Source organism: Sebastes umbrosus, chromosome 23 (assembly GCF_015220745.1).
Source record: "Sebastes umbrosus isolate fSebUmb1 chromosome 23, fSebUmb1.pri, whole genome shotgun sequence".
In the NCBI taxonomy this organism is placed as follows: domain Eukaryota; kingdom Metazoa; phylum Chordata; class Actinopteri; order Perciformes; family Sebastidae; genus Sebastes; species Sebastes umbrosus.
This window is the reverse complement of record NC_051291.1, coordinates 14400406-14428393: the sequence shown is the minus strand read 5'-3', so window position 1 is coordinate 14428393 and position 27988 is coordinate 14400406. Positions and strand designations below refer to the sequence as shown.

The 27988-nt window shown below is 40.9% G+C and overlaps 1 protein-coding gene across 5 annotated transcripts; it reads left to right on the top strand.

The window, feature by feature from the left end:
• Window positions 1-16: 16 nt before the first annotated feature.
• lrguk (leucine-rich repeats and guanylate kinase domain containing) lies at window positions 17-26272 on the top strand. 5 transcript variants are annotated; one of them, XM_037761331.1, is made up of 21 exons: window positions 18-343; window positions 572-625; window positions 2007-2108; window positions 2276-2357; window positions 2497-2597; window positions 2877-2958; window positions 3176-3300; window positions 4587-4730; window positions 5129-5209; window positions 5850-5936; window positions 6096-6202; window positions 6778-6897; window positions 8687-8783; window positions 10835-10948; window positions 11585-11786; window positions 12545-12664; window positions 13847-14010; window positions 14295-14383; window positions 14750-14812; window positions 17124-17242; window positions 17591-17945. In XM_037761331.1, the coding sequence occupies exons 1-21, from the start codon at window positions 203-205 to the stop codon at window positions 17782-17784; spliced, it is 2388 nt and encodes a 795-aa protein (XP_037617259.1). In that variant the 5' UTR covers window positions 18-202; the 3' UTR covers window positions 17785-17945. The 5 variants fall into 5 exon arrangements, with proteins under 5 accessions (XP_037617262.1, XP_037617261.1, XP_037617259.1 ...); XM_037761330.1 differs by having other exon boundaries at window positions 6775-6897; XM_037761334.1 differs by lacking the exons at window positions 17124-17242; window positions 17591-17945 and adding an exon at window positions 26149-26272 and having other exon boundaries at window positions 17-343; window positions 6775-6897.
• The last annotated feature ends 1716 nt before the right edge of the window (window positions 26273-27988 follow it).

Here is a 27988-nt window from a genome sequence, read left to right as displayed (position 1 = left end):
CCCACAATCCCTTTCACCTCTCAATAAGCGTTGCCCAGCGACGATGCTCACATCGAAGAGTGCTTCATGTGAAAAGCTAACTTTCTAAGATAGCTGGAAACACGGATATTTAGACTTTTTATTCAGCACAAAGTCCTCACTTTGGCTGCTTATTAGTCAGTCTTTTAGTCCCTCGTCGTCGAGTATACATTATGGAGTAATAATGAAGGAAACAACGAGTGAACAGTTGTCCTCAGCGTCTCCTAGCAGCTGCCCTCCAGGGTCCCTCGATGACGCTCCTCGACCCCCAGCAGAGGCTCCCCTCCTCGGCTGTGGTGAGCAGGAAGAACACGGAGACATGGAGGTAAGGAATATAGGATAATAATGTTATCTTTTTCTGCAAAAACTTTACTAAACTTAACCACATGTGCTGTGCTTTCATACTTCTTAGAAATAAACTTTTTTTTGTTTTTATCATGACAAAAAATGTAAGCTATATAAAGTGTCATTGTACCAAAGTAGAATCAGTGTAACTAAATGTTAATGGAGCAGTAGCAATAAAACACCATTATTTGTTCTCTTATTGCAACAGATAAAGCAGGTAACCTTGTACAGGAGGTCTGGGGGAGTAAAAGAACACAGCAAGGTCAAATGGTTGATTATTTGCAATTTGTGATAGAGAGCAATTAGAGTGGTGTGCATCCTTCTTAAAGCATAATATGTGTGACCTGCATGAATATGTGCATGTGTGCTTGTAGGGGCAGGAAGCTGTGAGGTAATGCTTATAGTGGCATATGCATTGTTATTGCAGGGATGCCCATCCCAGCCAACATTTGTATGTGTTGCCCATGTGGGTAGTAAATGGGCTGAAAAATGGGCCCTATATGGGATTGTCCGCAGGTTCCATAATGACCCAATGTCAATTGCCCACATGGATTCCATGCAGGATTACAATGGGTGTTATGTGGGCCCCAACTGGGCAACATACCCAAGACCCATCTTGGTCCCAGCTTTAAAGGGACTATTTGTAACTTTCAGAAATGCTTGTTAACAGCGACACCCGTGGCCGTTAATTCAACGAAAGTCAGCGTCTGGCTCGCGCTTGCTCGCTCTAAATATACATGAACGAGCATCGCTCAAAACAGTGAGGCGACACACGTCAGCTAAAACCACAATATCACTCTATATTTCAGCTGCTTGGCAGTAATGTTAGATGACCAGACGAAGGTCTCTCCATGAATCACTGCTGATCCTAGTGTTGGCTTTTCCTACTTTGAGGCTAAAGTAGGAAGAGAAACGTTATCGCCTCCCGACTGCGCCCGCAGGAAGACAACAGCACCCGGTCAGAGACGGCAACGTTTCTCACTGCGGAGCCCCATCACTTCACAAGACACGGGAAACCTCTGTTGGTCTGGAGGAGCTGCAGCATTTATTTCTGCACAAACGTCCACTGTACATTGACTAGATATTCTCAGAGCTAAACTAACTCTTCTGCAGTGTGGAGTGAGCGCGCGTTCATGTCTAGAGGTGGAGCGAGTACGCGAGAATGCGAGAACGCGAGAACGCGCGCGGTGTGTGAGTGAAGGCAAGCAGGCAGCGGAGCAGTGACTCCGGCCACACGCAAGCGCGCATATGCGAGCGCGCATGGGATCCCGACCCGGTACATTAATACGCTTAAAAAGTTACAAACAGTCCCTTTAAGTTCTATGTGGGAACTACATGGGCTGAAATATGGGTTGTAAGTGGGTTTGTCCACAGTTTCCATGTTGGCCCCATGCACTAATTTCCCAGTAGTGACCCAACTAGGACCCACACGGGTAGCCCACATGGGGAGCCCATGTGGGACCTACTTAGTTGACCCAAGTGGGCGCCAGTTAAGTTGCCCATTTTGAGCCCATACCCACTAGGTACCCAGGTACCCCCAGCGTAACCCATGTGGGGCCCACTTAACCATGTTGGCTGGGATAATTCACTGCTGTCAATTCTTGCTTCACATTTCTAATAAAATACTTTTTTTATGTTTACAGAAGGATGGAGTTTTAACCGCTGAGGTGGTCTCCAGCTGTGTGTCCAACCTTGGACGCTTTGGCACTGGGCTGCAACATTTGTACCACGACCTGTCTCTGCCTGTAAGACACTTAACCTATACAGACGGTCAAGTGTAAATGACATTAGCCTATATGGCTTTCATTTATCAGATTTATCAAGACGAAGCAATCCGTGAAAAATCAGTGTACATTCACATCATGTCATGTTGTTGTTAGTTTAACCAAGGTTGTATTTTTCTCTGCTTTAGAGTCAAGATCTCCGTGACGTCTCTGTTCTATGCAATAATGTCCATCTTCAAAAGCTGGAACTGCCACACAACAAAATCAAAGGTGATTATTCTCGTATTAATTAAACCTATAACAGACCTGCTATTTATAGAAGCATGTGACTACTTTGAAAGAGATGTAACTAAGACATGATTTTAATATTTTACTTTTCTGGTGTCTTTATCTTTTGATCAACTGCTAGATTTATCCTGCGTGAGCCATATGCCCTACCTCGTCATCCTGGACGCTTCTCACAATGAAATCTCCAGCTTCTTTGGATTCCAGCCACCCAAGTACCTCAAAGTATGTTAACGCAGGACCTTGAGCTGACAGGATAAGACCACATTTTGATTGGTGGCTTGGGCTTCACTTTCTCGTGCTATTCCCCCATGATAGGCCCGGATTTCCATAGCCCATCTGTAGTCTCTTTGAATATGCTTACAAGGCATTAGCTGCCCTTGAACGACAGTGAACTTTAACGTATTGAAAAATCCTCCCCAGGATTGAGTCGAAAGAATTTCTTCAGTGAGATGTACTGGAGACTTTCATGACTTTTGTTAATAATGTGCTGCTGTTTTGCAGGAGGTGAATTTCTCCCACAACCGCATGACAAAAATGACGGATTTGTCAGCCTATTCATCTCTTAGTAATCTGGATCTGGGCTGTATCCTTACTGAGAGACATGAACTTGAACCCACACTTCCTCTGTCTTTGTCTTTGCCTCTTTCTCTGTCAGTCACACACTCACATTTTTTTTCCAAAACCCTACAGCTTTTTCCTTTACCTATATATAATGATGTCTATGAAAATATACTTAACAAACACATTGTGTCCAACTGCATTTTCCCCTTGTGTATTATTCTTAACATGCCATTACTCAGACAACAGTCTCCGTGAGATCAGTGGTCTTGAGCAATGTTGCAAGCTCACCCATCTCAGCCTGGCACACAACAGGATCTCGAGGATCAGCAGCCTGGACGGTCTGCCTCTCACACACCTCTGCCTGGTGGGTCCTACTCTATTACAGTCAGAAATATGATAAACAGAGAGAACATGAATTTTAAACAGAAACCTCATTTGTCCTTCTTTGCCAGTGCTTGGCAATGCTACCACTTACATGTATGCCTTTGCTTTGCAGGAGGCTGTTTCCCTCCATGTGTTGTCTAGTATCTACACACACACACACTCACACACAGTAGGAGTTATTTCGGAGTTGTTCTTTTTTGTTGCGTGCATTTACGTCATGTATGCTTCATTTCACCTATTTGTGTCTGCCTCTCTATTCTCTCCCCTCTGTCTTTCTCTTTATGTCTCTGTTTTTGGCTGCATTTTTACATTTAGTAAAACCTTGGCCCCCTGTTCGAGAATCACCATATGGTCCAACAGCAGGCCTTTTCTCTCTCTCTCTCTCTCTCTCTCTCTCTCTCTCTCTCTCTCTCTCTCTCTCTCTCTGTCTCTCTTTCTGCTTGTGTTTGTGTGTGTGTGTGCACATGCGTGTACTGTCCTTTATCAGTGTTTCCTCATTGTCAGCAGCCATCGGTCTGGCTGTGTCTGCCCCTGTCTGTAGCTTTGCTTTGGGACCAGCTGCTGGTGTTTGAGTGAGCCTGGACCAAGTTCAGCACACACACACACACACACACACACACACACACACACACACACACACACACACACACACACGCACACACGCACACACACACTCATACCTTGTCCATCCAGCATCCGTCTAATCCCATCACCTGACCCCACTTCCACACATGCTGGCTCCCTAAACAGCACAACCCTGTCAGCCAGCCTGTTTCCCAGCCCATCACAGCACCGACCCCGAGCTTCAAGGGACCAGTGCAGTCACCCACCCCCGCTGACAGCAGCCCTCTGCCAGGCAACATGCTTGGCAAGAGCAGGGCGAGGTGTGGCCAGACGGCTAGATAACAACTTTAGTCAGTGGAATGGAGTGAGAAGCAGGCTGGGGATCCTGACAAGGGAGGAGTGCCCAGGTCCGGTTCTTTAGTCGGTGAGCGTGCTGTGCTTGCACCTCGCCAGCTGTTTGGCTGTCAGTCCTCACCTGTCAGGATTTAACAGAGAGAGGCAGGCCTGCCACTCAGCTCAGTAGTGAGGGGAAAGAAGGTTCAGGCACCCTGCAGAGCGACCATGGCACGTCCTTAATATTTAGTAGTGGGAATCATTGACTGTGTATGAAGTAGAAACCGTAGCCACTTATGTATGCGTGCAGATTAATGAACATCATGTACTTGCCTCTTTAAATGTGTCCTCTTTCCTATCTGTGTCCAGAAGGGGAACCAGCTGGAGAGGATTGAAGGGTTGGAGAATCTGAAGAGTCTGCAGGTCCTCGACTTGTCTCTGAACCGCATCACCAGTCTAACTGGCCTCCAGAATCTCCACGTACTGGGCTATATCAATCTGGAGAAAAACATGGTATTGGTCTGAGAGAAACTTCAGAAAGAATTGCTTAACAGCACAAATTAGTCAGCCTAAATCTTACATGTGATTTAGCTCATTTATCAAATCAAATTTATTTATATATCACATTTTAAACATCCATGAGCTGACCAAATTGCTTTACAAACAAGGCAGAATAAAGTAGGTCAAAGTCATTTATGAGATTAAAATTCAGATACAAGTGTAGATTTGCACCACTGCTGAAAATAGGAATATACTGTACCATCACACATAAAAGTAAAACTAACCCAAGCACAGAGGTTAAACAGTGCAGTGAAATGTTCACAAAATAATGAGCAGACTCCAAAACGAGTACCCTCTAATACAACAACAAAATTCTAGTTATTTCTAGTAATTTGTGTTTTTTTTTTCAGATCAGTGAAATCCAGGAGTGCAAACACATTCATGATCTTTTCCTGTTGAGGGACCTCAACCTGCTGGGTAACCCTGTACAGGTAACCAACCCTTCACTGACCACATGGTTCTACTAGGAGAACATTTATTTAAAGGAACAGTGTGTAACATTTCGGGGGATCTATTAGCAGAGATGGAGTATAATTTTCAGAACTGTGTTTTCATTAGTGTATAATCACTTGAAACTAAGAATATTTCGTTAGTTTAGAATGAGCCCTTCATATCTACATAGGGAGCAGGTCCTCTTCACAGAGTCCGCCATGTTGCTCCGCCATGTTTCTAAAGTAGCCCAGAACGGACAAACCAAACACTGACTCTAGAGAGAGCATTTTTTTCGCATCAGTTACCTGAATGCCACCATAGTTCTCCACACTTGTGAAATTGCGATAACGTGAGCTGCTGAGTGCAAAACCGTGGTACCGCCAGCTGCCGTCTGACTTCCGTTGCTCCTAAAGTAGTGTTATTATGGTAAAGACCACGGTTTTGCACTTGGTGATTCACGTTACTGCAGTCTTGGAAAGGGAGGAGTGAACAGAGTGGTACTCAGTTGGTTGCAATCTGCAACCACACCACTAGATGTTGCCAACTCCTACATACTGTCCCTTTAATGTATGGAGATATATTTAAGTATAGAATCATCATATGTTTTTGTAATATATGCCATGTGAATGCAATTGATAGGAGCAACCTGATTATAGACTGGCAGTCGTCTTCCTCCTTCAACATCTGACTGTGCTGGACCAAGAGAAAGTTACTGCTGAAGAAAAGGTGTGAATAAACATAATAATCAATCATTTTGCAATTTAACAGCACAAACACAGTGTCTCAACATACACTTTCTAAAAAGCTAGAATGCCACCAAACTAAAGTGGTATATGTTCCATGGATGTGCTTATTTGATACTGTATTACTGACCTTAAATCCCAGGTGTTATCAGTAAACAAGTATGACCCTCCTTTGGATGTGGTGGCAGCCAGGGATCACATGACCCAGCTGGTGTATCAGCTGATGCAGCCCCAGGTGCTCTATGACAGGTTGGTACAAATATACAGTATTGTTTAATATCCTAACCTCTGAATGGTGTTCTGCCTTGTTCCTGAATGTAAAGCCCCCCAGTGGATTGAGTTAATTTACTTTAATGAAAGGAAAAAGGATAATACAAAATGTTGACAGAGGTGAATATAAAGGTTTACAATGAAATGTGTTGATTAGTCATAATCATAGATAGCTTATAAAATCAACTATCAAGAAGTCTGTTTTCAAACATGTGCTGCATTTTATCTGCAGTGTTTCTGTTGCTCGTATTATCTACTCCCTAAAAGAAAAAAAATAGTTCATGCATCAGCACTTTTTTGGAAAAACATCCATCATCAGCAAATAAAATGCTGCAGCTACAGTCAATTTACCATTTCTCCTGTGTGCTTCCTAGAAAGAGCACATCCATATTGCCCACAAGGCTCCCGTTTGTATTGACTGTAGGAGTGGCTTTCACGACTGGAGAAGTTTGTGCTCTGCCTTCATGGTTTAATGTATTTAACTCCTGCTCATCTCAGAGAATGTACCTGTAAAGTGTATCAGAATGTGTGTGTGTATGTGTGTGTCCAAGCAGTACTATGCCCAGTGCAGACTCTCCATATCCTATGCTGGTTCTGACCGGTCCTCAAGGCTGTGGGAAGAGAGAGCTGGCTCACAGACTGTGTCAGGAGTTGAGCGAATACTTTGCCTACGGGTCAGTCTCAAACTTTCCGTACACATATCATGTCATAATAGTACTTGCACTGGTATTAAAATGCACATTACATAAGCAATAAATGTTGAAATATTGCCTCTGCTTGAACTGTGTTATTTAAGAAGCCAAACAAGTTACGTAAACGGGGACAGTAAAGCTTTCAAAATAAATCTGCTGTCAAGATACTGATGGTAATAGCATTAGTGGTGCGACAAGTAAAACTATTATTTGTATCAGTTTTCTCTTTTGTACTTTTGACTTACTACTGTTGAAGTCAAACAGCTGCTCATGATATTAACCATACAGTTGATTCTCAGTGGGACTTACTCAGTACAATAAATGTGTTATTAACAATGGAAAAAATTAACCATCTGCATCCTGAATACATTAAAGGATAGGTCAGATATTCTGAAGTATATATTAATACAATACTCAATCGATTTATTTACATTAAGAGAGTTGTTGATTGTTGTAGTCATTCCTTCTGTTCACCCCCTTTGTAGCACAACTACTGTAGGACAAATTCACAGTCCTTGTTCCTTGCCAAAATGCGTTCTTAAGTTTCGCCAAAGTTCATATGAGGATTCAGCAGTCTGAGCAGTATGAAACCTCATATTAGCTTTGGCTGAACTTCAGAATACATGTCTGCACAGAATGAGGACTGCAGACTTTGTCTCCCATTTCTTACTGGGTAGTCTCGACACAAAAGGATCTCTTCATCAATAACCAATAACTCTTTCAACATACATATGGCATGTGAGCGTTTTATTAAAGGACTAGTGTGTAACAATAAAGGGGATCTATTGGTAGAAATAGAATATAATATCATATCAAACACAAGTGTGTTTTCTTTAGTGTATAATCACCTGATAATAAGAATCGTTGTGTTTTCGTTACCTTAGAATGAGCCGTTTATATCTACATAGGGAGTGGGTGCTCTTCACAGAGTCCGCCATGTTGCATCGCCATGTTTCAACAGTAGCCCGGAAAGGACAAACCAAACACTGTTAACTTTTTCTGCTTGGGCCAGAGTCGATAACGTTACTCGCTTCCGTCGCCGCCGCTCTCTCTCTCTCTTGCTTCACCAGTCACTTCCCTCATACACACACACACAACGCACTGGCTCTGCTTCAAATGACCATGCTACTCTTGGAACAACTGGCTCAATACATTCGCGTTTTCGCGTCGGCTACCGTAGCTCTCCAACACGCTTGGCACACGAGAGAGGCTTCAGTTGGTTGCAATCTCCTCACCTCACCGCTAGATACCGCCAGATCCTACACACTGGACCTTTAAAATAGACTTGAAAAAATCTGAATCCACCCTTTAAATGTCAGGGCTAAACAATGCAACATTATGCAAGTCGAACAAGGGCTAGGTGATATGGAAAAAATCAAATGTTATGATATTATCGACCAAATACTTTAATATCAATATTGCAGCAATATTGTAGGATTGACCATCGGTGCTTTTACAATGAGATGTTTGATAAATAATCATCAGTAATGTGGATATAATGACTAAGTGGCTAAAGGCAATTAATAGAAAAGCTAGAACAGTCTGCTAAGTTCAGAAAATTTAATCAATTTACTGTAATATAGCCTTTAAAACCAGGAAGACAACACTTATGCCATATTACAAAATTATGATATCAGAAATCGGTTCTCTTAAGTGGTTACAGATCTGAGTTTTTCCACAGGCTTGGACCTCATAAATTATATGGCTGGATATGTTATATGAAATCCCCAGACTGAGTGTTTCTCTACTGTATCTATGTGTGTTTCCACAGAACCTGCCACACCACTAGGGGGCCCTACTACGGAGAGGAGAATGGATTTGATTACCATTTTGTCAGCGAGGAAGATTTTCAGAACATGATTCACATGGTGCGTTCGCTTGTTATTAAGCTTTTTTTTTGTACATCACACACCCTAGGAGTGGTTACATGAGAATAAAATACATGTTTCAAGGTTTAGTTTTAGTTCTGAACTCACAATAAGCTTGTGCATAAATCATGCAAACAGATTAGTACTCACCAAAAGATAATTAAATGTATGCTGGGGTTTGAAAAGCTGTTTTTGGTGCTTGATTTGCATAACTCCCTCAGCAAGTTTCAAATTGAATTCACTCGCTGGACATAATGAGTTGAGTAGTTTAGAAAATTAGTTTTACTTCGATGATTGATTTTATTTTAACTGGCTGATATTTCAATTACCAAAGATACATTTATTTTAATTGAGCTCTTTTGATAAGGTGCAATAGTTATATTAATTACATTTTTCTTCAGGATGAGTTATCACAGCATCTCCTACAAAATTTTCCATGCAAGTGATGATTGTTGGTCCGAGACAAGGACACAGAGAGCTAATGAGTTTCTATATCATCAATAAGCTGATTTCTTTAACACAATCAGTTTGTATTTGTGTTAATCGACAGCAACTGCAAGAGTCAGAAAAATGGGTGTTGAGGTCTGATGTCTGGGTCACATTTGTTTTCCATCATGTCCCTCTTGTCAAGCTGCCTGTTATGTAAGAGTGGCGGGGGGATGATTGATAGAGGTCTGGGTCACGGAATGATTTACACAGCGATGCCTTTCATGCTGGAATTGATTCCTTTTGTGTACTCCAACAGAAGTGGATCAGGTTAACTTTACAGTCTGTCCCTCCCTCAAGTTGATTTGTCCATTCTTCTCCCTCCATTCTTCTGTTGCCAGCTACTTGGTTTATTGCTGTCCTGTCCTCGCTTTCTTACTCTTCATGCGCTCACCTCTCATGTGTCAGCTGACCTCTTTCACTCCTTTTTTCCCTCAGATTTTCAGTAACTATGCAATCATAACCTCTTGAACCCACTTCTTGTGGCTGTTCAAAATTAACCCCAATCAGCAGTCCTTGGTACTTATTATACTCCTCACTGTGATGTCAACACAACGGACACCTGCTGTGCAATTTTGTCTGAATAGCATCCGACTCTGGTGATAGGGAATCACAAGAATCATGTTTATAATTAAGTGTTTGAATGCTTTTCAATGACCTATTTAAGAAGGTCGAGGGACACAAAAACATTCCTGTTTGACTTATTATCTTCAGGAGACACAGTGTATCTTATATAAATTATCAGTAAACAGTCAATTAAAATGTAGTGAGTGACAGTTAATGAGTTTTCTCTATTATTATTATCATATAAAACCGTCTGTCATATTGTATGCAGTCCTGCCGAGACATTTTCTTATGGGGGAAAAACTTCACAAATAAAGCCAAGTTAGATAACCAGTCTTTTATCAGCATACAGCTCACTGCGACTGGCTCCACATGCGGCCATGTAATTGACAGGCCAGTTGCAACAGTTACAAAGTCTGTGCTCTCTAATTGCTATGATTTTATATATAACTAACCACAGTAATACAGTCAAAATAGGGTTCAGTAAAAACAATACAAAACAAAACAACACTTTTAAAACAATACTCCAAATATGTAATTTGCACTAACAGCTACTAAATTATAGTAATATAATTCATACAAGATAACTTTTTCTCTGGAATTATAGTTATATGTCTGAATTCACTTCTGCTACCATAAATCAAAGAACAAAAATTACTTCTTTTAGTGATTTTAGTGTTGTAAATTATGCTGTTCAAATAAAACTGCTCCAAAAGCAGACAGACAAAAGGTCAGGGGTCATGTGTGAGAAGTAACAAAGAGAGGGATTTTTTTCCCCTGACCACCAGGTCAGAAGTTCAGTTCACAGGTGGGCAAATGACTTTAGGTTGTTAATCTTAACAGAGCATGCTGGGGTTATGTTTGTATGTCAAATATTATGTCCACTTTCGGAGATAATGTAGCTCATAACTGTGGTGACCATGATGAATAGCGGGGCAATAAAGTGGTGCACTAAAATGCTCTCTCATTCTTTCCCCTCATAACTGGATTTTGCCTTGTAGGGTAAGTTTATCCAGACCATGCAGTACGGGGGTCACAGCTACGGCCTGACCAGAGATGCCATCGAGGAAGTAGCCAGAGAAGGACTCGCCTGCTGTGTGCATATGGAGCTAGAGGTGCGTATGGAAACCTCTTGTCTGAGAGTACATCAAGCAGACTAATACCATATGTGGACAATAAAGCTAGTAGATTGACAGGCAGTAGAGACTGAGGATCTACCAGCAATAAAGGATCCTTAAAAGGTCTTACGGTTATGCAGTTATTACTTTTAAAATAAATGTGACAATATGTTCAAATATAATTCAGAGTTGCAACTAGAAGAGTGCAGATATCCACCAGTTGTGTCTCCCTCTCCCCTCCCAAACAAAGAAGGGTTGAATGGCCACGAAGATAACAAAAACAGGAATTTATTCATCTCATATCATGCCTAACTTTAGTGGATCATAACATATCGGGTGTGGAATTAATCTGCAGATGCTCCGGTTCAAAATGAGACCAAACTTTTCTATGGATGTCCGTTTTTGAGCCTTGACAAAAGCCAAAATGTGGCATATGGTCATAAATGAGCACTAAACATATTAGACTGATGGGTCTAGTATAGTATGCAAGATTAGCTGAGGACAGACAGACAGACACATACACGCTCGACCGAACGCATGATCTCCCTTCAGGCTTACACCTGGTGGAGGAAACAAACAGAATATCAAATCCTCATTTTAACAGAACTGCAAACTGTTTGTCTATCCTTGCAGGGTCTGCTCAGTCTGAAGAACAGCTACTTTGAGCCTCGATACATCCTGCTCATCCCCACCCAGCTTGAGAAGTATATGGGCCACCTGAAAAGCCGCGATCACTATACCCCAGCACAGATTGACATGGCGATGTCACGTATAGAGCTCTACGCCGATACCAACAGACAGCGACTGGGATTCTTCGATAACGTTATCCCCTGTGGTAGGGCAAGAAGCACATTTTCATTCATGTATTTGTTCTTACTCTAGCATGGAATGTATTCATTCATGTTGTTTGAGGCTGTACTTGTTGATTTAAGTGTGTATTACAGAGGATAATAATGGTAATTTTATATCCTCTAGTGGCTAATCAGATCCATTTTACTATTTTGTTAATGAAAGTTTAATTGTAGTACACAGTGTAATTATACATATTCACAATTAATTTTCAACAAGCTAAGGAAACACTTAATTGATTCCCGTGGGAGAAATATTCTTTCTGCTTAGTCAACCTTTCATATGATGTTAGTAAGAAAGAAATTTGGAAGTCTTTGCTGTGGTTTGTGTGTTCACCGGCAGTTTGTCATTGTAGTGCCTCACAGAAGTAAAACAAAATGCCCTGCCTTACCCTGGCTTAGAGCAGTCCAAGTGTCATTGGTATAGCCTTGGATAAATTAACACACTTCACTAAAATCCATGCACTACACTTTCAATCCAATTACCACATGTATTAGGGGCACGTAGCTGCAGAATAGCTGTGTTTATCATTCCCTCATGAAAGCACTCAGACATGTTAGCTGTTTTCTTAATGAGATGAACATACAGGGAGCACGGGAACCTCATCACTTTTATGCACTGCTAGCCAGCGCCTCATTACACTAAGGTCATCATCCCCATATCTTTGATTCATTACTGTTTGATGGGAGATGCATTGGCTCTGTTCACGACCAGATTTTTTTGTGTGTGTGTGTGTGTGAGAAGATGACTGGGAAGAAACCTATCAGACACTGAGGCAGGTAGTGAAGGAGTACCTGTTGCTAGAGGAGCAGGAAGAAGAAGGAGAAAACAACAACAGAGGATCCCCTGACAACACCTCCACTGGTGTGTATTTGTTTGTTTGTTCAGATCATCATTAGTAGACTCAAAGCAACACGGCGCTAATTTTTTTTTCAAGACACTGGGTGCAGAGTGCAGTCAACTGTGCACACTTTTTTTTTTTTTTATATATTTAAAGGGGCAATCCACCTTTTTTTTTTTTAAATGTCAATTTACTAGGGACAGGAAGCATTACGCAGCCTGTGAAAATAGATGTGTAATACCTTCCTTTGCTGTGGAGAAGCTTTGTTAAATCTGAAAAAAGATACTCAAAATGCATCACATGAGTATCTCAGCTTGGGCATTTAACCAGACAGGAAGGGTCTGATGAAAATATGCTATTAGTTGCATTATGGGATGTCTAAAATTCAGTGTTTTTGGAACTACCAGGAGGATTGACCCGCGGGTTCAGGTGAGCTTACTAGAAAATATCGCAGGGTTCAGTTGGGCAGGTCAGAAAGTGACAAAGCAGCATTCCAAGTAAGTTATTAATAACTTACAGAAACATTGCGTGCCATCGTCCACGTCCTCTTTCCCTCTCTCTGTCTCTCTCTGAAACACACCAACACACCAGCCAGTCATTTTTACACACTCCATGCCACCACCACGTAATGCGCTGTCAAAAGGTCGTGGTCAACTCACGTATTTCTGTGAGATCACGTTGCACACATCGCGAGCGCTTGAGTCCCCTTGTCTCTGTCCTTGTCTCAGAGCTCAGTCCAGACATGTATTGTGCAACTATAATGCATAAAGTTTCAGTTTGAGGGTCGGGTCAAGTTCGGGTGGTTGATAAACGCATACTTTTGCAGGTGGGGCAGTGCAGATTAGCTCTCATAACGGGTCAGGCCGGTGCGGTTAATAAAAAACCCTGACTACTAGGAACTTAAAGTCAGTATAGCTTGGCCTACGCTGCATCAATTTTGACTGTTCTTTTTTAATCTGTCCCTCAACTTTATGGAAGTGCAATACTGTATTGCTGGAGGGCCCCTTTAATGTGGTCTTAAAATGTGTGTCTAAATAGAAAAATCTGTAAACCTGTTTTCATGCTCTACATATTGTATTCTCTGTTTATGTACAGTACATGCATGCATACACAGTATATGCATCTTGTGCCTGTATGTTATGTAATCTGTACTCATGCAGTATTACACAGTATTGATATACAGTATCTGTCTCTTTTTCTCTCAGGTCACGAGCCAGAAGAGGAGAAGCTTCCGTCACCACCCCTGTCGAGGTCAGGATCAGGCCCACTCGCGTCACACTCTGCCACAGCTCTTGACCCGTCAGATCCGTCTTACAGAAACTATTTAACCAAGATCCAGGCGGAGCTCAGCCCTCAGAAGAGCCCCGCCGTGAGTTACAATATGTCTGATGAAAAATTTATTGGTAATGAAGACTGTAAGTGAATGTTAAATAGACATCTAGACTGCAACAAATTTATGGGGAAAATCTTCTAACAGAATGCTGGCTCTCTTTCTCTTCCTCGCTGCCATACATCATCACTCCCCCTTTCCCTCCCGTCTCCTCTCCGCTTTAATCACCCTCCACATCAACTCATGTTTCTCACCTGCAATTCTTCTCTGTCTCTCCTTCCTCTCACCTTCCTACTTCTTTCCTCCCTCTCCCTCCTCTGCAGGAGCTGGCTTCCATCAGGAGGCGTGAGCAGCTGGTGAGAGAGGCTATAGTGGGGAAGAGTCCAGGGGTCTACAGCCAGCTTTTCAAAAGGTCCGTTATAAGTAGCGCTCACTCCACTGACTGCTCTCCAATGCTTAATTCCAAGTGGGCACTCACAGCCCAGCCAAATTGGTTTAATTTGCGCACTTGTCCTAACTGCGTTTTGATGGCTTGTTTTGGGTTATTGTTTGACCTTGAAGGTGAAGTGGCAGGTGGCCACATTATTTGAATCTGAGTGTTTGTGTAATATGATGGGTTTGTGTAGTGGCACTCTCTTCTCAGGTGTCCTAAAATATCCCCGTCATCACCAGTTATGACTACGCCAAATCTGAGTGAAACGATCTGAATGGAAATTGCTTTTCCATACGCTCGTGAAGAATGATTATTGAATTTAGCGCTATTTTTCATTTACCACAGCTCTGTTCAGACAGCACCATCATCACTGCTGAATCCTGATACCCAGTTAAGTGAGGAGAGCAGGTAAGAACACATACACACAAATGCACGGTGCATATACACTTATAAGTGCTCACATTGCTACCAAAAGTCACAAGTAAGGCCAGATGTTACTGTACGAGAATAACAGATGTATATACATACTTAAAAGCTGTATAAGATTTCACTATTTATGGTTTCTAAATTCATAATAATAGTATTTTGATTTAAGATGAGGTGAGAGAAACCAGAGGAACTCTTGTGGTTTCATAAAAACAATCTGAAGCTGAAGATTTCGGAGCAGGAAACTGCTTTTGTAGTAGTATTCTTTACTCTTTACTAGGCCTGTTTTTACAACATATGTTCACTTTTATAGAGCTCATTCTGCTAGTACAAGCCATGTGGGGACAAAACATGCACAGACACATACTTACTTCTTTCTTGTATACACACAAATACACTCGCTCATAAATTCAGATTTTATAGCTTTTGCTGCTTTTTGACTCCCCTGTGTGTACGCTTACACTCAATAAACAAGCTTACTGCACAATTATAGATTTAATCAGACGTTGACAAAGTATGTGTGAGTATGTGTGTGTGCTGTGCACGCAACAGCACACATAGCTTTTTTCTCACTTGTGCAAATTAGCATCATTGTATTTTATTGCTTTCAAAGAAGACATTTAAGATACATACAGAGATAACTGTACGTGTTCAGTCAAAACTAATTTGTTCCCTTCGGGTTCATGTTCTCAAGTTTCTCCAAACTTGTTGAAAATCTACAAGTTGTGTCACAGCGGTCTGAGCGATACATGCCCCCAGTATGCACTGTCAGCATTACTCAACCCTTCAGTATTTCTATAGAGGATTCCAGACATCTGTCTACTTGTTGGCAATGCTCTTAATAGGGATGTGTCTTTACTTGTGTGTGCCTGTCTCACATATAGTTACAGAGGATCCTTTTGTCTTTCTCTGATAGATTTGTATGCGTATAGTCTTGTGTGTGTTTGTGTTTATGTGTGCCTGCGTGTGTGTGCGTGTGCATGGATCTGGCATCATAGACTAGTCTATATGAGTACATTTAATGACAAAAATCTACTCCTGTAGTTTATTGAGTACCAATAAAATTGGTCATGAATTTAGAATTTTCGAGTAGTTATAATAGTTTGTAATAATAGTTAATATACAGTATAGTATATGCGACTATCGTCTTGTCTTAAAAAATATATTTCCCTTGTTTTTACCATCGCAGGCGCCGCATGGTAGTAACGTTTCTACCAGGCGCCGGTAAAACGTGTGCGTGGCAGTTTGGCTCTTTTATGTTGGTGCAGGTGTGTTTGGTTTTGCGTGCAGTGCAGCGCCCCCCTCGTAGTTTCAGCCAGGAGATGTGTTTGAGCGATAGAGAGTCGTAAAACACACTTCACTCAAACTCAACAGAAACCAAATAAAGCTCACCAAAGCCGTCTTGGTTAGTCTCTCCACTTTTCCAACAATTTAGTTGAAATAAACCGTTAATTCATCGATTTAGATGTGAAAATGTATTACCAATATTCATCCCCAAATGAATGTCTCATTGTGGATATTGTGGCATGCGGTCAATAATACTGGCAATATCTCCAATTCTAGTGGTACCTCTTGATGCTCTCAGCATGATGGCTAAACTTCATAAGCAGGAACGCAATCCAGGCACTCAAAAACCTTAGAACAAGTAATAACGACGAAGGAAATATTGAAAAGCCTTTATTATAGTTGCTAAATTAATAAAAAAAAGCCAACATGTTTTGACCACTGTAGGTCTTTATCAGGGCATTTAACAAAACGGATGTGGCCTCACCTATATAGTATCAGCAACGGATGATAGCAACCCAGATAATAACATAAAACAAATGAAAACACTGTGAACAACAAAATAACATGAGATGAGGTTACGCAGAAAAAAAGTTATTTATATACATCATAAATGGAAGATAGGCACCCATAAAAAAAACAGGGAAGCCTATATCCTCATTAAAACCAGGATACTAAAAGCATCCAGTTGGTGGATCCAAAAAGCTTCCCTCTGGTTAAGTTTCTGTATCCCATTCCCTCCCCCTGACCAAAGGTTTAATGTGTTCAATGCCCTCTATGCTAAATGTTCCTTTAATAGAAGCTCCTTGCTCTCTATTTTTTTGTGTTTTTCTTATTTTTGTCTCTGGTCCCTTTAACAACCTAATTTGTGTTTCACTGCACACATCACACCTCTCGCCACATGAACTTCTTCCTCCCTTTTCTCTCCTTGTCTGTCTCTTTTTTCCCCTCGCCATCTGTGGTTTGTCTTTTCCCTCCATCCCTTCCTTTTCCCTCCTTTCACAAGCAGCTTGGACGAGTCCCGTGCCAGTTCAGCGCTGACTGTGCCCGGTTCAGCCGGGGGCTTGTCTGGTTCAGTGCAGCCGCTAGATTTGTCCGTCCTGGGACACACCTTGGAAACACTCAAAGGTTATTATTGTTTGTTTTGCTTTTTTTTCATCATTTCTGTGTTGTTATAAATAGATAGCAAAGAGAGGAGAGATTTATGAGTGGCTAGAGGCCAGGGAAAAAGACAGTTTAGCAAGTAATTTATTGTACACTTCTGCTTTAAGTTTTAACACTTTTTCAAACTATGTAAATTATATTTTTCACGTCATTAATTTTATAGTTTAGAAACAGTCTTTACTGTCTGTAAATCACCAACATTACATCTGATTGTAAGATAAGTAAGCTGTCTTAAGTTCTATGTGTTGATGTGTTTCCATATCTGTGCTTGCATCAAGTAAAATGTTCCCATTTCATTCCTCATGGCATCAGGACAAACTCCTGAAGCCCCCCGTCCAGGCACGGATCCACCAGCCGTGGCCGTGTCTCCCTCCTCGAATAGACGTCCTGGATCCGACGTCAAGCCCATCCTGCCACCGATCCCCACCGGGCGCAAGACCCCTGCATCACCCAGCCCGGCTCCTTCACCCAGACTAGAGGGAGGACATGTAAACAGGGAGGGGTAGCTTGTAAGGTTTTAGGGTATCTGAAATCTAACAAAGTTGTAAATATTCAAAGTTACTGCTTACATGTTATTAACATTAGATTAAATGAGATGAAGAAAATCAATCTGTGAATGTATAAAAGTACATAACTTAAAATAAAAGCTTGGTCTGTTAAAGTGGCAGTAGGTAGAATCTTTTTGGCATCATTGGACAAAAATTCCATAATAACCTTTCAGCATATTGTAATTCAAGTGTTCTGAGAGATAACTAGACTTCTGCACCTCCTCATGGCTCTGTTTTCAGGCTTTAAGAAATCTAGCCCGTGACGGGAGGCTTTGGCCAATCACAGGTCATTTCAGAGAGAGAGCGTTCCTATTGGCTGTTCATTCAACGGAGGTAGCTGTCAATCACTTCCGAACTCCGATCAAACGGTCAAACTAGGCAGCGCTGATCAAATATGAATCCATATTCTGTTACTTTAATGCCTATTTCTCGCCTAAAATGTCTTCAGAAACATTTGATCAGCGCTGCCTAGTTTGACCGTTAGATCGGAGTTCGCGAGTGATTGACAGCTGCTCAGAGACGGCAGGCTCCAGCTCAGCTCTGATTGGTTGTTTTCCTCCGGTCTGTGAAATCTTGCAGATGCCATTACGAGCACTGGAGGACACAGAGGCACATGATTTTGTTCACATTACCTGTCTCATGCACTACTGTCAGAATATAGCGACCGTTTTATAAAATTAACTTTTTTCACATCATATTGCTCCATTTCTACCCACTGCAGCTTTAAGTTAAAAGAACATCAAAAGTCTGTACCTGCAAAAGATAAAAATCAACCGCAATACCGCATGTTTGTTGCTATAACAAGCTACACAGAGTGTGATGTGTTACACCCAAGTCAAACACTTCGACTTCACTGTCAGCACTTGTCTTTTCCTTTGAACTGTTACTCGTGCCACAGCACGTCTGGATCTTTTGCACTTGCTATATACTTTATGAATGATACGTGATGGTGTTAATGACCATCTATATATAAAGGGACTACAGTATAATTATAGTCAAGGTTGTGCTTTTCCTCTTTGTAGAATTACTGGCCTAAAGGTATGTAGTGTTGACATATAGTATGATTTAAGCTCACACACAGGTTGATGAGTGTGTCTTTCAGTTATGATAAATATAGTAATTTTCATATTAGTATGTTCAAATTCTTGACTAAAGGAGGTATCTCTTTGTCTTGGAAAAGTTCATGTCTACAAAGTATGTGGTGCGCGTCATGTTTTATGAACGTAGCATTAATTTTCCTGACAGTGAAGTGGCATTATATTTCCTCCTGCTCGGTAATCTCATCAAATAGGATTCGCCATTGACATCTAGATACTGATCTTTTATATGCAGCATGGCGCTCTTGTCATTGGATGATAAATACATCATTAATCTTTATCTCTTCTGATGGGATTATTTATTCATCTGGAAATGCATTCATATGGAAGTTGTTGACAGGTATTAAACAGTGAGCCATCACAAACAACTTAGTGTGTTTTTGTCAGTTCGTGTGTGTGTGTGTTGCACGCAGCCGTGCATTCACGTGCACCCGTGTGTTTGTGAATCTTGCACAGCGTTCATTTTTTGTAAATTGAAATTGTCATCTGTCACAGATGTGTGCATTGCTTATTTAAGTGGTGCCTCAGCCAGCGTGCATGTGAACGTGCGCGTACAGTGTGCATGTGTATGTATGAGATTCTGCACACACCTGGCCATCGATCACTGTCTATCTTCCTCTCGGGCAGCAGATGTTGCAACCCCGTCATAATTCTTTGGCAGTTTGAAACCAGACAGTGTCTTTAGGGCCCCTGGGGTCTAACCTACTTACACTGCAGTCTGCACTATAGCTTATCATGGAATAACATGTTGTCTTCCTGTGCATTAACATAACACTGCATGCAGCTGTGTGCATGATAACGTTTGCAAAAGCCTTTAAGCCTAAAGAGACGTATAACATGAGGTACAGATGAGAGGATGAGTGACTGTGAATTTTGCCTCTTGTCATGCGGATGTGTAATCATATTAACCCTCTGACGACCTACACTTCACGCATGCCTCTGTCTCTGCTTATCAATCTATTTTTCATGCATCTGCATCTGTCTCTCTTTGTCTTTGTGCCTACCTGTTTGCAGTGTTAGATTGCAGCTACTGCAGCCTATTCTTTCAAAATGTTTATCTAGATAAAAACAAAATATAGTACATCTAATGGTTACAATTGTTTGTACCTTCCGATGATAACAGTGATGTTCCTCTTGCGTGAAATGTGCAGTTAAGTTATCTGTAATAGCGACAGCTTTATCTGCTGGTTTTCTATGCATCGTAAACCATTGCAAAACATCCCCCGTAAAGAAAGTTTAAACAGCATACAGTATGTGTGAACAGTGCACCACATTGTCTACTGAACCACTCGTCTTTACACACTTCACCAGCTGCTGAAAAATAAACATGTCACACACTTTCGACAAGACGTAACTCCTCGAGACAGCAACATTTCACCGAAGAGAAAACACATTCTCTGGGAGAAACAAAGACTTGCTTGCATCTATATGTATGTCTGCAGGAAAGAGTTGTTAAGGGAGAGATATGCAGAAGCACATTATCAATTATGAAGTTTCTGATGTTGTGAATTCTTTTTTTGTATTTTATATATTTGTAAGACTTAAGCTACAAAAAGAAAAAGCATTAATCTATATTTTCATTCCAGAGAGGATGTTGCACAAAATAACAGAAATGGTAAGAAATCTGAAATATTACTAGATCAGTTTGACTGACTGAGCAGATATCAACCTTGTTTCTAATACTGCACTGTTTTATTGAGTAGTTATATTCTTGTGTGAATCAATAGAGGATGAAAATAACACTGCAAGACTCAGAGCTTTAATTCCCATTAAGGAAATATACAGTATATGAACAGTTTCAAAACTATACTTATACCAAATTGCACTATACTATGTAGTACTACTTTAAACTGTGCTATATTATACTATATGATACTATACTAAATGAAACCATACTATACTTTACTGTACCTTACTATATGTCACTACTTTAAACAGCACAATACTATATAATACTATACTAAATTATACTATACTATACTAAACTGTTCTTTACTATATGATACTATACTAAATTAAACTGTACTATACTAAACTGTACTTTACTCTATGATACTATACTAAACTGTAGTTTACGATATGATACAATACTAAATTATACTATACTAAGCTGTACTTTATTATATGATAGTATACTAAATTATACAAAACTGTACTTTACTATATGATATTATACTAAATTATACAAAACTGTACTTTACTATATGATACTATACTAAATTATACCTTACTATACTAAACTGTACCTTACTATATGATACTACTTTAAACTCCATTATACTATACTAAAATATACCATACTATACTAAGCTTTAACTTACTATATGGTAGCCTACTACTTTTAACTGCACTTTACTATATGATACTAAATGATACTATACTATACTATACTAAACTGTACCTTACTATACCATACTACTTTAAACTGCATTATACTATATGCTACTACACTATACTAAACTATACTTTACTATATGCTACTATAGTAAACTGTTATTGTATGGAAAACATACACATCTCAGCGTAGTCTTTTAAAGATAGTCTCGTGAAATGTTACTACTGTAGTCTGCACTGTAAGAAATGGTACTTTTTATACCGCTAATGTATTCAGTCATGTTCAGCAGTCAGCTTCGGTTTAATAAAACGATACTCTTACATTTCCAGAGCTATTTTCACACTCCATTTCACTGTGCCAACACGGGATAAATCTCTGGCTGAACCTGCTGTCATTCTCAGATAGCTGGAAAGAACTTGAATTTTTTATAAACCAATCAGAACTTGTCAACGGTGGATCTAAACTGTGTGCTATGCTCACAGGTACTGTTTTTGGAAGTCAAACATAGACTTATTTAGAGCTTTAATTTCTCCATTCTCAACCCAATTTGACTTTTTCTTACCTGTCCCTGCACTCTTTCTCAGACACCAGGCCTTCTGACTAGGTGGACGTAACCATCATTGAGTATTTCAAACCGCTTTCAATTATACCCCTGCTTTACAGCGACAGTGATTTGTTACTAGATACAGGTCCAGCAGTTACAGCTAGTTCCTCTTACTGTGGGGTTTTCCTTTTAAAATGTCTTGTGAAAAGACTTGACGAGAGAGTGGGCGGGTTACGAGGCTGAGAATGGACTTGAAAAATAGTCTGTGAAAGTACAATAATATGTTACAAGCGCAGCTGTAAACGTGTTAACTAACTTTCGCACATGTGGAGTGCTCAGTGTGAAGGAGGAGCGGGGACACGCCTGCTCATTTCAAGCTCAAACATACACATCCTTCCTACAGAGATGAAATGATATATTCTCCATCTTTGATAATCCCTTTGGTTCATAACAACAGCCTTTGTGTCTTCATTCAATACCTGTTTTCTCTATAAGTGGAAAGCACAGGTGGTTTAAAGCACAGACAGTGAATCAAGACACAACTGGTGTTATTTGAGAGCTTGCATCAGTAATTCTTTTTGTGCAGATGATGTTTTGACGGTTCCTTGAACAGACAGATTGGATAGGTAAAGGACAATGAGAGCAGACAGCTCCCAGGTGTTTTGGATTTGTGCTGAGCTTGCTGTTTTGATTACTGGACATGAAGTATGTTGGAGCACCATGGATGACTAACTGTAGCACTGACCTTCATGTGCTGCACTCTCCACCTTCAACTTCACCCCTCTATTTCATTCTTTCTCTAACTCTCTCACAGTGGTGGAAAGTTACTAAGTACATTTACTCAAATACTGTACTTAAGTACAATATCAAGGTGCTTGTACTTTACTTAAATATTTCTACTTGATGCTACTTTATACTTCGATTCTACTTTTAGAGTGAAATATTATATATTTTCTGTAACTAAGAACGTTATACTCATACATTATAACAATTATAACAATATAAAAAAACATATCAGTTTGTAAAATATGTATCTTTAGTTATCAGATCCCCCTTCAACATTTAAATGCTGATTACCTATTAATTCATAATTATATAAAGTTATAATAAGCAAAAAATACAATATGTCTTACAATATACTTTTTATGTTTCACACATTTTGGTACATTTTACTGATGTCTGTACTTTCACTTAAAAGAACAGTGTGTACATTTTGGGGGATCTATTAACAACAATTGAATATAATATTCATGTTTTCATTAGTGTATAATCACCTGAAATTAAGAATCGTGTTTTCGTTAGCTTAGAATGAGCCCTTCTTATCTACTTAGGGAGAGGGTCCTCTTCACGCCGTGTTGCACCGCCATGTTTCTACAGTAGCCCAGAACGGACAAACCAAACACTGACTCTAAAGAGAACCTTTCATGTTTTTACGTTACCTGAAGGCCACCGTAGTTCTCCGACACCCTTGTGAAACTGCGATAACGTGAGCGGCAGAGTGCAAAACCGTGGTACCACCAGCCGCCATCTGACTACTGTTACTCCTAAAGTAGTGTTATAACGGTATGGATGGCCTTGGAGCGAGGTGAACGGCGTTACCATGGGTTTTGCACTCGGCGGCTCACGTTAGCGCAGTCTTGGAAAGTGAGCGGAGGGGTGTTCAGTTGGTTGCAATCTGCAACCACACCACTAGATGCCTCCAAATCCTACACACTGTCCCTTTAAGTACATTTTTGAATGCAGGGCTTGAGTGTTTTTACAATGTGGTATTGCTACTTTTACTCAATTGAAGGATGTAAGTAATTCTTCCATCTCAACTCTCATATCACGAACACGTACATGATATGCTTTTAACCACATATACACATTAGTTGCTAAGACAGGCACAGGACCGTGTTCACGGCGTAGTTAGCCTTGTAAGAATTATCAGGTAATATACGCTATGTCCTCCTTCATAACCAACCAAAGGAACACTTTGTTTAGGCCTTGACTTGAAGTGCTTATCTTTCCTCGCCAAATATTTTCTTTTAGTATGTCATCATCCACTGTAAGCATAATGATGCTTCACCTCAAGGGTAAGAGCTACAGATTGGAAGCTGTTACCGATGGCAAAGACTGAGCTGTTTCGACAGGAACACTCTGGATTTATCTCTACAACCTTTCCCTCTCTGTGCTTGTGTAGAGGATGTTGGAATAGGTCAGGGTGGTGATATAATGAAAGCTTAAATAAGACACACACACACAACACACACCTCTGCATTAACTCTGCCGCATGATGTGGCGCCACACTCAGTAACTATGGCAACGGCACACTGCACTGCACCTCCCTATATGTGAGTGTACGTGTGTGTATAACTCCTCACTGTGTTCCCTGCGGACAGATTAATTCCCTGCCAGATTCATTCCCTGTCAACTTGCTGAAACAAAAAGTTTCTGTTTTAATTAGTTCGGTGCAGTGTCTCGCTTCATCTATCTATCTGTATAGTGTCTCTCTCTCTCTCTCTCACTTTGACTGTCTCTTTCCCTCCTCCTTCACTCTTCCTCTTGCTCTCTAGTGTAATTAAAGACAGTCAGTGCGGATAATAGAACCGTATTAGTGTGTAATTGCAATAATCAATATACAGTGCATACTGAGGAACTTGCTATTCATCAATATACAGATATAGAGAGAGGAGGCAGGATGTTTCACAGTGCGAAGGCATACTTGGCGCTCATTCATGTATCGTGTTATTTATGCTATAATTGGTCATGTTGTGTTTTTGGAAAATACACTTATTTGCTTTCTTTCCAAGAGTTAGATGTAAAGTCTCTCATATCTGTACAGTTAATACTGTATGAAGTTACCACCAGTGGTGAGATAAACGAGATTGTAATGTGTTAAATAGTGACCTTTAGAGGTGCTGTTAGACTGTTTGCACATCTCCGTGCTTCCAAATACATCACAAATATATTTGTCAACATGGGAGATACTTTTGTCAAGTATATTATTTGAATATTAAAGGTGCTCTATACCCATCCAGAGCATTAATATGGCAGCAAACAACTGTTTGATATGTAAAGAGGAGTAATGAATACCTGAGCAGACATTCTGTACTCTGCGTGTGTTGTCATCGCCGCCCTGGCCGTGTGTGCCTTTTAGTGCATGTTCGTGCATATAAGCATGCCCCACTGGCTAGGTCACGGCCGCCGCTCTGCACTGTGCTCATACGGCGGTTACAGCTGATAACACCGTCCCAACCGATGAAGCCACTATGGAAGCGTAGCACCCACTCTCCGGTTCCCCCTTCAGGTTAACACTGTTAGCTCCGTCAGCACTGTTGCTGTTGTTTGCACTGTTTACGCTGTTAGTCAGCCGTCGCCATGTTGAGAGCCGTGCGGAGGCAAATGAAATGCTCCCAATCTCGCATTTAGCACCTGTAAAGTATTTTGATTCAATTTGAATTTGTACTGTATGTAGTATTCATTTTGAAATGTAGCCTGGCTTTATATGGTATTCCTTCTTTCAAGAGCTCAACCAATAGTTCATCTTTTCATGTACCAATCATTGTTGGTTTCACAGAACCTTATTGATCATGATTTTACTTTTATTACATCAAAGACTGGCTTACAATTGAAACAAACTTTTCAGACTGTTTCTTAACACAAAACTAAACCACAAAATGATGTAACACAGGCTTTGTTTTGTTGGTAGCTAGCTTGCAAACATTAGAAGTGACAAGCCAGCACAGCAATAACGTCAACGGAAAGAAGACTTAACTTGACAGAGGAAGAAAAAAACACACAACACAAATATGCATCTATCTTTCTGCCTCTCATGCCACATCTGGCTGGTCCCCTCGGGCTGTGGGTCGGGGTGGTGGGAGATCTCACTAGATGGAGGAGGTGGACATGCCCAGACAAATACCCTTACTGGAACAATACTGCCCCCTCCAGGGTGGGCTGACCTCACCTGGGAGCCAGGGAATGGCAGCCTCAGGGGAGCACGGCTATAGCTGGGCTGAGGAGGGGAAAGGAAAAGGAGATAGTTGGCTGTGTTGGTGCGTTTCTAGTCTAGTGGGATTTCACAGCCTGTACATGAGTGTGTGTGGATGTGTGAATGTGTACACTTATTTGATCTCGCCTTTGATTTTTTTAAGGGTCTTGACCTTTGATCATACTTTTAACCTTTGCTTTGACGTCGGCTCTCCGAAGGGTGATGACAGCAGTTTTCATAAACCTTTTTATCTCCTCTCCCCTCCAACGCCGCCCACCCCCCATCTCTCTCTTTCTCCTATCATATACCTCTGACTGTCTCGCCCTTTTCCTCTCCCTCTCCTCCATCTCCATGTGTTTCTCTCTTTCTGCAGATGTTATTCTCCTCAAGTCTGCTGCTCCTCTACATGTCCTGTAGTCTCCATCACCTCATCTCTCCGTCTACCACTCTTTCATCTCCCGTGAGAAGTGCTGAACCCATACAGTAATAGCCAGAAAGGCTAGACCATGCCACAGACGCAGCATGTGTTAGCAATAAACAGTTTTTTTTGGTCATTCTTTCTTTTCATGCTCCCTTTTCTCTCTGTTTACGGTCATTGTATTTCATGCTGTCATTCAGAAATCATTACTTTTAAGCTATTTTCCTCAAGCCTTCTCAATTTCTGTCGCTCCAGCCTCTCAATGCTATTCTCATTACCCTCTCCTCCTCCTTGGTGGCTGTATCTCTTAGCTTTTACTGCTTCTATTCCCAGCTTCTCATTTCCCAAAAGTTGTTGCCTTGTTACGCCCACAGTCCACTTCTCATGAAATCGAGTTTCCTCTTCATAGGAGGATCCTCTGACTATGCAACAAATTAACGTTCGCTTCCCCCCCAACTGTGCCATGCATATTAAATTAGACCAAAGAGGGACATTTCAAAGGGCACATGATGGGGGAGAAGAGACAGCAGAGGGAGAAGAGACGGAGGTGGATTATGAGGACAAAGGTTATGCTACGGTTGTGAAAACCCCCAGGTGCCCTCGCTTTAAAATCCTTCACCCCACCATATGCTCAAGCTCTAATGAATTTGTGATCTATTTACTCCTGGAAAGTCAGGGTTTGATGTAGAAACAGGCTGTGTGGACGGATGAGAGAGGGCATGTGTTTACCTTTATTTTGTTTTTGTTTCCATAAAATTTGAATTTGTGAAGGTCAGTAAATAGGCAACCCTTGTGCAGTTAATGAAAACACACGCCAGCTCCTAGATAATGTTAGGAATTATGCTACCATGTTTTTTCCTACATTGTTGAGCCACATTTACCTCTCTGCATCTCTGTTGGTCATGTTTATATGCAAAAAAATACCTGAATTTTGATGTGAACGCTTACTTTTGTATAATGCACATGAAGCAGCAGCCTTCATAGTCAGTCCCCCTTGGCCATTTTCCATTCCAGTGAGTACTGCCGCAGAGCTCCGGTGACCTGCTCTCAGCAGACATACAGCAGACTTGTCTCTGCTTGTGGGTATGTGTGTGTGTGTCATCAGCCGCGGCAAATATGCAATATTGTACAACACAAGAAGACACATTCCACTGAGTTCACTGCCTGACTGATGGACCGAGTGCATTACAGTATACACAGAGTCTTCAGATATGAGCTCATATCCTCATTAGAGGCAAAGTCAAGCCCGGGTGAATGCATGCTGAACTCTCATCCATGAAGCATCAGAATATTCTGAATATCAGACAAAATGCATAAACCGCAATGATGGCTCACATCAACAACAGATTAGGTACATTATTATTAAAGGAGAGTCTGATGAAATTCTGTTTTTCTTATTGTCATCACATCCCATGAAAAGACGAAAACAAATGGTGAACATGCTAAGAAGTATTCAACCCGATATCACGCCAAAGCGTGTAATAGACCCGCCTGTCCATCAGAGGACAGCGTGTCAGTGTCATGTTTTGCCTCGCCGAGGTGTGAATATTACACACATGTATTAAGGTGCATAACCAGCAGGGGGCAACAAAACCACTTAGGTTTCGAAAAAATGTCATGGTTGGGATTAAAATAAGTAAGTAACCTAAGTAAAATGTGTACAGAAACAACGTAACATCACTACCGAAAACATGTGACAAATGTCACTACGAAACACGTGATAAAGGTCACTACGAAACACGTGACAAACGTCACTAACGTACTGTAGCTTACAACACCAAACACCGGTCTCTAA